General features: G+C 34.0%; 1 protein-coding gene across 1 annotated transcript in view; it reads right to left on the bottom strand.

The window, feature by feature from the left end:
* Nucleotides 1–3,288: 3,288 nt before the first annotated feature.
* Nucleotides 3,289–9,647, bottom strand: part of LOC149417768 (uncharacterized) — a 28,707-nt gene continuing 22,348 nt past the window's right edge. The window contains exon 5 of the mRNA XM_089639849.1: nt 3,289–6,707. Within this exon, the coding sequence (XP_089495975.1) occupies nt 5,773–6,707 (935 nt within the window). The 3' untranslated portion in view covers nt 3,289–5,772. The remainder of the gene's footprint in view (nt 6,708–9,647) is intronic.

The following is a 9,647-nucleotide window of genomic DNA, read 5'->3' as shown; positions in this document are numbered from 1 at the left end:
TAACCCATACAATGAACATATTTTTATATAATAGTTGTTTCCAGTAGTATTTAAGTTGAAATCAAGTTCGAAATGAAATTACTGCATTTTGTCAATGATATATTTCTACACCAATGAAGAGAACTAGCCATGAACTAGCTATACATTACAGCTGTACATTACAGATAATCTTTCATAAGAAGAAATTGATTGTCTCACATATGTGTAATTTTTTGTAATTAACAGGTAACCATTTACAAATTTGAATGCAGAAATAAGTAGTGAGTGTATCATCTGTTCTTTCGCTTTAAACTACTCATGAGCGAGCAAAGCCACCATTTCTGCCGCGTTGTAGACATGCTGAGGCTCAAACCATTCAACATACAATAAACGTCAAGCCAATCTCATTGAGTAAAACCACATATGTGGACATCGCCTCTAGTCTTTATTTATTCTTAATTATCAGTTTTACTCGATCGAGTAATAACGAATATGCGTACTAGGCGTGTGCCTTTATTTCAGGTCTAAATTGGAGATGCGCTGTTTATTCCCTTTGGCTGCCCTGTCTTCACTTCCTTTAAAAAAACCATGTTTCTGACTATTGTTATGATTTATGAGGAAACATCATTATTATTCTATCATTTTTTATATACACGTAAGTGTGTTCACCTTCAAGGATGTTCTTGGCTAATCAAGTTAACTCTTAAAGACGGCCAATATTTTATAATTGACAGACAATGTCAACGAATTACTTTCAAGAATTTTCTTTAAGAATTTTCAAGGACAATATTGAAATGCGTTAAAAAACTTCTAAAATCTAGCTCTTTACACTGCACATTGCAGTGCACCTGAATGTAATCATGATTTCACTAAACTGCTATTGTAGTTGGTCGTATCCTAAGGGTTAATATGGACGGAGAAAGGGAAGGCAATGGAAAATTAGAGTTGAGTTCAGACCTCGAAGATATGGAACGTTGGATAGAGGTGAGGCAAATTTAGATAAGGCTAGATACCAAAAGGGATGTTTGTTAAGAGCGGTGATTTCCAACATTCAATTTAATTCGGTAGTAATATGGCAAAAGGGGCCATCTGTACTATGTATTTTCCAAGTAAAATTGATGCAGATGGCCCCTTTCATATTCAACATACTTTTGTGAGATTCGTATTCACTCCATACTTGGACAACACCTTCCATAGCATTTTCCTGTCGACTCGGTCATATGCTTTTTGTAGATCTAGTAGGCACAGAAAAGTTTCTGGTTTTTTGCCAGAAACTTCTCAGTGAGCATACACAATGAGAAGATCTGGTCCATGCACCCCCTTCTACTTAATAAATATAATAGGTGGGTATTAAGTATATGTACTAGTAGTAACAGAGCTTGCCTTTAAAAGGCAGCTTCATTAATGCTAAATATGTTGATTTCCAAATGGATTCTGTTCATTGGCAAGACTGCTCTCCTCACCATTGATAAGTTAATCCTGCAGGCTGGGAGATAGATCAGTCTAGATAATATATTCCTGATCAGTCGATATAACCATCAGGAATATATTATTATTGCTTTTCATGATTAACAAGTTTTCAAATCATCCACGAATTATTTTGGAGAAATGGGAAATGTTGGCCCCCTGGGGACATTGGTGAGATTCCTGGATCCTGGGGTTTTCTTAAAGAATTCAAATAAGTCGTAGGTACACCACTGCAAGAATCTTGCATATGAACCGTGCAATTAGTGAATAGGGATTATTGATGGATTAATAGTATTTTTTTATTAATATTAATATTCTTAAAAAAAACCATTTAAAAATTTAGAAAGCAACATTTCCAGGTTATAAATAGTAATTTTTGTGTTGAAAATCCACCCACTTCCATCATTGTAAGTGGAAAATGTGGCTTGTGCAATGATGGAGGTCTAAACTAGTAGGTCTAAACCCACAACGGCCGCGTAGGAACCATAACTACCACACCTTCAACTGAAAAGACATTTTTATAATTTCCCCTGCTTAATTTTTCCCGCTATGCTGTCATACTTGTTTTAATGGAGAGGGAAGGAGGCTTTGAAGAAAAATATTATGAGAAAAAACATGATTTATGTATAGTGAGATGCAATAAATAAAATAAATATTTGAAAAGTGTGCGGTGAGCCAGATAAGGTTGGGAAACTCTGGTTTAGAGGGACCACAAAAAAATATGATGTCATCTAGAATTCCTACTTCATGCATCATGAAAGTCCTCCATCATTACACAAGCAACATATTGGCACTTATGATGATGACAGTAAAAGTTCAAATTTTGTCAGGTTATTTGTAGCCGGGGAGTGTTAAAAAAAACAAAAAGAAGTGTTGGGTGCTTCTTTAAAAAGTCAACTTCCAGCAATTATTTTTGTAAAATTGTTTTTATGGACTCGAGGAAGTATCCAAAAATTTGCGCTAAAGTGCTGTTTACATTCTCGCAATCAGGCTAATAAAAACATGTATTTTATCTTATTGAAAATACTGTCTCATGCTTTTATATGTATGGGTATGGGCGCTGCCACCCCGGGAACCATTCATTGGATCGCTAACCCATCTCTGCCATAGGTTATTCCAAGTGGCAAGCTGAATGAAGATGTGTGAATGCTGTATGGTGCAGACCACTGAACAAGTGGTCAACGAATGCCTGTTGCATTCATTCCCCGGCAGGATTGACGAGGTCCACTGGGCGACGCCTAAGACCCTAGACTGACTCACCGACCTAGATGTTCGCCTCTGACCCCCCACCGAAATATACCCATGCGACAGAAGAAGTGTCAAGCTACTTTTTGTGACTTAAGAGGGGTGCCTGTTCATGGAGTAAGATTTGTCCAGGGTCGGAACGGAAGAGGCTGGTTAATGGAGACCCTTTGATCTCTAGCCGAACTCTGCCGATCGCCTGGCGCCGCATTGGGAGCGATGGATTCATATGTTCGTCACTCCTGAAATTAAGATTCCTACCTATCCCACAAACCTTTTTCTTTCCGAGAACTTCCTTTCGTTAAAAAGAGATGAGACGTGAAGTTAATAGCACATTATATGATTCGGTTCTGGTCTGAATCGAACTTGATCTTTTCTTCTCTGGAGGTTTCCTGTGACCCCGGTTTCTCATCTAAATGGTTTAGACAGACTTTAGAAGCAGAAAATCATGCCATTTTCACTGACCATAGTTCCAGCCTTTGCAGTTTTAACAGCTCACCAACTTAATTTTGCAAGTCTTGTGTAGCGGTTTGCGCCAACAAGTTAGGTAAATAAGTCACACTTTTCGTTTTATATTATATTTATTTATTTCAATGTGTAATACATAGTTAACAAATTTTTTTTTCCAGTTTAATACAACTGTAACCTGCTAGGTGCACTACTAATGATAATATCACACTGAATACTACTTATAGGGTTACATCTTGTATTGTAAAGTATACTAAATATTTATACCAGTCTCACTACTACAAAGAAGCTCCTTCATAATATGTAATAATATGTTACAAAATAAGTTTGACATAATGTAGTTCCAAGAGAGAATATTATACACATAAAAAGACAGCTGATATACTACAATAATAATATAAGGCTTGGCTCATATATAAAACCTTCACACTTGGTTTTAGCTGGCACGGCACAGCTAAAATGTATTTTTGTCATTAGCGTTGTTTAATATTTGATGAGTAACTTTTTTAAACTAAATTAGTGACGTGTGAAGTAATAGGAAGTATGAATTAAATTACTGTAGAAGATAATATTTTTCAAAATGCATTGATTCAGTTAATCTGTTTATTACCAAAAAGAAGACTCGTGTAGGTAGTTATATTCAACCACAATATACTTTATGTAATTCAAATATAAAGTTAAGTAGGTATACAATTTGTCCAAAGAAAATTCACCATCTCAATGATAATTATTCTTTTTTCATACTTTCCTCACTCAGGTAATTACCATAATATTGAAACGATCAGTCAAAGTTAGTCACTAAGGACGGGTTGTTTCGGGGAATTTGAACAATTCATCAAATTTCAACGTTCATTTTCAGGTTCTGTGAAAGTCCTATCCAAGTTCTGTTATTATATAATTATAGGCTACTTGCTTGACAGAACTGAAATAACATCAGAACTTGAGAATTGACTTAGAAATTTGAACAATTCGTCAAATTTCAATGTTTATTTATGGATTCTGTGAAAGCTCTATTCACATTCTGTTATTATATTATTATAGGCTAGTTGCTTGATAGAACCGAAATTACAACAGAACTTGAAATTTTCTTTCGCAGGACCTGAATATGAATGTTGAAATTTGATGAATTGTTTATAATCTTCCGAAACAACCCGTCCTTAGTCAAAGTTAGCCATTTAGTTAATGTAAGGCTTGCATGAATGATAAAGTATTTTTATAACCGGAAATGAAACTTACAAACAATTAACAGACAGATGAAATGCCGAACGGTCGAGTTAAAAAAGAGATCTACAAATAATACATTCTGCACATAGAAAAAATAATTTATAATATTCTAGATGTCCCGACCGATTCGAATAGTGTAATGAAATGACTTACTCGATGATTTTTCACAAAATGGTGTAAAATATCCAATCATGTACATGCAATCATGCGTGTATTATAAATAATAATATGGGGTACATAAATATCATAAATGCCCAAATTTTCTCATTATTTTATAAGAGCCATGAACGTTTCGCTAACCTTTGGTTTGAGATAAAAAAATATTGAATTATTAATAATTAATGAGACTATTGTTCAAATTTGCTCCGAGTTTCAAACCAATTATAATTTAGCTGATTTAGAATATAGATGGCGCTAGTATACACCTTCTTTAAAGGCAGCCAAATTTTATTATTTAAGTCTCATTTTTGATTAAGGAGCTTCACTTCTCTTTAATAGTTTGTACCCAAACCTAATTTAAACAACTATTTACAGTTCAGTTACAGGAATATAATTTTCATTCGTAGCAAAGTTCACACGCACTTTTTTCTTCCATCCTATGGACGGGTTGTTTCACAGAATTTGAACAATTCATTTGAACTTCAATGTTAAAATTCAAGTTCTGTGTAAGTTATTTTATAGTTCTAATATTATATCACCATGGGCCAATTGCATCAAAGAATTGAAATAATAATAGAACTTTGAAATGAATTTCAAAATTTGATGAATTGTTCAAATTCTGTGAACCAACCGACCCTAACACTCAAAGTCTAATGAAAGAAATTTGGAAGGTACATTATTCCTCCAAAGACAAATACCTTTTCACTGACCAAATTTGGTATTTACATAGAAAATATTATATTAAAAGCACCCATTGTAAAAGTAATACGAAGAAGAAACTGTTGGTTTTGAGACTTGTCAATTCTTTTGATTTTATAGTTGCGTGCACATTTTCATATATTTTATTTCAATTAAAATGACACCACAAAGTGAATTTGAAATTATTTAAGGAGTACTAAAAAAACTACTTGAGAAAAGTCCCAATAAAAAGTAGTTTATTGGGACTTTTCTATTTTGTTATTTTATTTCTTTTTTGTTTGTTACAATGTATTTTAATTATATTTTGTAATGTTTTGTAAAAGGAAACAACAAAAAATAAATGTCTGTCAGTCTTTGAACAATTTGATTTCTTCAAACTCTCTTTTTCTAATGTACAAGGATGCAGATAATATTTTCTTAGCCAGAATAAGATGAGTACCCAAACATTTTTTTCTTTTTCCTAAAATCTGTTTTAAAATGTTTATATTATGTATTACGTGATACTGTAATGTTTTTAAACTTATCTTATTCATTTTACACATGAGTTATAAAGTTGAGTTTCATTTCTGTCTTTTCAGGTGCACTGTTTCTTCTGTGGTGTTGGATTCCCAAGAGATCTTTTCTCTGAATTAATCCAGAAGCAGCTGCATCGTACCTTGCTCTATATTTGCCGGGGTCCGTTGTGGGGAGGTAAGGGAATTCACTGTGATAGGTCTGGGCATTAACAATTCCATTCTTCTTTGCAAAATCTTCCATTTGTGACACTGTATATTCGTATGAAGACTGTTGGCTAATGTTCTCCATGGATTGGAAGGAAGCAATAACTGCTGTCTTATGTGGAATACCTCTGAAACTTCCCACTGTAGTGTTGTTGGTTTTACCAGAAACGTCTTGGAACAGACCCTCAACGTGGAACTTTTCCGATATCTTCTTCAATTGGCCTTCTCCTCTAAGCCAAGTATTTCTGCGCATCTCGCATTCTGTATCAGATGTTGGTGCTGAAAATGCCTTCACTGCGGTTCTTTTACGCACCGTCTTTAGTACTTCTTTCTCTGATTTGTCTTCTGTGCTTTTCTCAGCGGGAACGTTAAGTGTTTCATCAATATCAATCGATTTATCATTGATTCCGGTCTTTGACAATTTATTTTGTAAGAGTTTTTCACATTCATTAAGTTTTTTATCTGTTTGATTACTTCCAGCATCTTTCTGTTGTTCATCAAGCGTTTGGAAGAATTTTTTTGCTCTTATAAATCTTAGCTTATACTTGTGGGTTTCAATTTGTTCTTTCTTCGGTTCGGTTTGCACAAGGCAATTTGAATCAGGTTGGTCAAGAGTATTATCCTTGTTAATATCCTGAAGAGGTGGCTTCAGCATTGTGGTGACTTCCTGCTGCTGCTGTGGTTGCAATACCTTTTCAATGTTATTTGAATTTGCCGTTAGAGAAGTTTCGTCTGATTGTTCCTGGGTACCTGAGAAATACAAATTTGATTGATATACTAAGTAAACAAAAAGAGGGATGTTCAATTCATATGTAGTGCATGAATGGGAATGGATAGGTGGATATTTCTAAAATATTTCATGAATTATTTGTGTTTTATTAGGTTCATAGAATAAGGAAGTTGAGTCCATTTTTTTAATTTTTTTTTATCAATGTTCGCATTCAAACTTAAATACTGGTATTTTTTTTTTTTTTTTAAAGTTTGTTTTCATAATTAAATTAATTCTCAAAGTTTAAATTTTATTAAGCCCGCCAAAACGAGCGGAATCCAAGCGGTAAGAGGCGGGGTGTGGTGTGACGTCATTAGAACTGTGAAAACCACGACGCTCAAGCATTTTGTATGGAAAAAAATTTAATTCTTCAACAAGGAATTCCAGTAATTTTTTTACCAATATTAACCGTCTATTAGAATTGATGTTATTAAAAAAAAAAGAAAATTGATTAAGATTTCATAGTTAAATTAATATTTTAAGTTAGAATATTTGCTTTTCCCGCCCGGTACGGTACTTGTACTGTATTGCCGTCGATACTTGTTGACGTTCCACGCGCTAATTCAGGACCACCGCGCAGAAAAGTAAAGACCAAAAGTAAAATAACGGTTTACAGCCCAGTTCACTGTGATACCTTTCTGGGCGGCCGGCGGCCTGAAGTGTATCACATGCTATGTGACATGTATAATAATAAAAACTTCTAAGTTATGCAATAAACAACATATTATTATAAAGCACTATACGAATATGTATCTTTAGAAATCCATTTCATATAATAATAACAACAAATACGTACATATATTTGACAAACCCAAATAAACCTTTGGCCTATACACCTCTCTCATCTAAACCGACCATCTCTCATGTAATAGAAAGAGATGCACCATAGGTGATCCGTTGAACGTACAAGTCACGACACATGTGACGTCAGAATTCTTTCGACCAATCGTGGAGCGTATACAGTCTATTGCTATTGAATGCTTTTTCAAGAACGTTTAACTAATTCTAAGAATAATAATATAGAAATATATTTATATTTTTAGAATCGATATTTTTTTATCTACATGAACATATTTTTTATAAGTCAAAATATTTTTCACTCAACTTCCTTATTGCTAAAAGTGATAATTAGACAGGAGGTATGTGTGTGAGTGGATGTGCACTAATAATCTTGTTTCTAGTCTATCGGTTCTATGTTCTACGTACTAACCAACCTTCTCTGTTTATGGCATCGAGTGAAGAAGTTCCTGCATGCTCTGCCTCAGCCAATATGGTTTCAATGCTGACTTTCTCTCCTCTGTGTCTGAAGTCTTTCTTTCTTCCACTCGATGTTACTTTGTTTTCAAACACTGCTAGAATATCTCCAATTGGTCTAAATATGTAGATTTCTTCTTTTTCTTCGGTGGGTAGTTTTTCTGGAGTATTCTTAATTATTTCTTCAGTGTCTTTACCAGAATAGAAATTTGCCTTTATTTCTTTGGCATCCGGTACATTTTCAAGTGTTTTCACTTCAACAGGATTTAAGTGGCTTTGAATTATCTGTAGGTGTCTTTCGATTCTCTCCCTTCTTTCAGCAATAGTTAAAATAGAATCAGTTGAATCATTTAAATTATTGACTTCAGCCGACGTGTTTTCTGCACTATTTTTATTGAAATCATAGTTGTCAAAGTATTCATCTTTTATTAGACTTTTAGGAGAAAAAATTGTTTCAATGTCTTCTTTGTCTACTTTATCTAAAGAAAAGTATGTATTGAGTTTGTTTACAACATCAGATTTGGGATGGTCCATTGTTTTTGATCGTTGTTTTGTAAAACTTTCTCTGGCATTTTGTACAATCTTTTCGCTGAGATTCTCTATTTTGGCCTTTATTACTGATACAGTTCTGGATAGCCGTATACTGTTCAATTGATCTGTGTCTTCTATATTGGTAAGAGTTTGACTTTCATCACAGCCTATTTTGTTGTTTTCTATCTCATCTATTATGACATCGTTTTGTGTAGGCTTTTGGAATTTGATTGAATTGTTGTTTTTATTGTGGTGCATTGTTTCATTGCATTTTACAATTTCAAGTGAGGGAGTACTGAAAATTTGATGCTGATCGTTGATTTTCTTAACAATTGATTTTTTATTGTACGTAATAACCAAGGAATCGTCCGCATTTTCAATTTTCAGCATTTCACCGTTGCTAATCTTTTCAGTTCTGTTATTATTTGTATCGAAGGCAATGATTCTTTTGGATACTATTCCTCCAAATGGCGACTCTGGTGTGGAGAATCTAGATTCTTCTAGTTCAAAAATAGGAGATGGGTTTGAAACAGTATCAAGGAAAGTGTCTATCCTTTCTGTCAATTTGTTGAGATTAATTGGAGTCGGTTGGTATTTGTTAGAAAACATATCGTTGGTGTTCTGTTTGGTTAATTTATCGGGAGATTCCAAGGCAGAGATACAGTCTTCCCCTGAGTCTGATATTTCTAAAAAATCGCCATTATCTTTTTTGCTATGTTCAATCTTATATATTTTTTGATCTCCATTAAACTTCGTTGGTTTGTTTTCATTAGATTCGACATTATTGTTGTTCTTGGAATTGTGTGATCTGTTTGTATGTTTTGGAGTAATGTTGTTACTATTTTCTGGGCTTTGTGTCTTTTCAACCTTTTCATTCCAGTAATCTTTCCACCTCGCCACAAGGCTGTTGTGGCTTGCATTTGAATGGTCACTCTCAATTTCATTTGTGTTCTTTATTTGTGGCTCAAAACTATGTTTCCATTTTTCTGTGAATGAGGGTAGTTTTGCCAAAATTTGTTTACCTCGTTTTTTACTTAGCGAGTCATTTCGTTGGATCAATGGAGAGTTTTTCCTTGAAATTGGTCGAGATTTCTTTTCTTCTTTTCGTTGATATGTCTTTATTTTATCATCCCAGT

This window comes from Hesperophylax consimilis, chromosome 14 (assembly GCF_061612785.1).
Source record: "Hesperophylax consimilis isolate HC1 chromosome 14, BYU_Hcon_1.0, whole genome shotgun sequence".
Classification (NCBI taxonomy): domain Eukaryota; kingdom Metazoa; phylum Arthropoda; class Insecta; order Trichoptera; family Limnephilidae; genus Hesperophylax; species Hesperophylax consimilis.
This window is presented reverse-complemented; position numbering and strand designations above follow the sequence as displayed.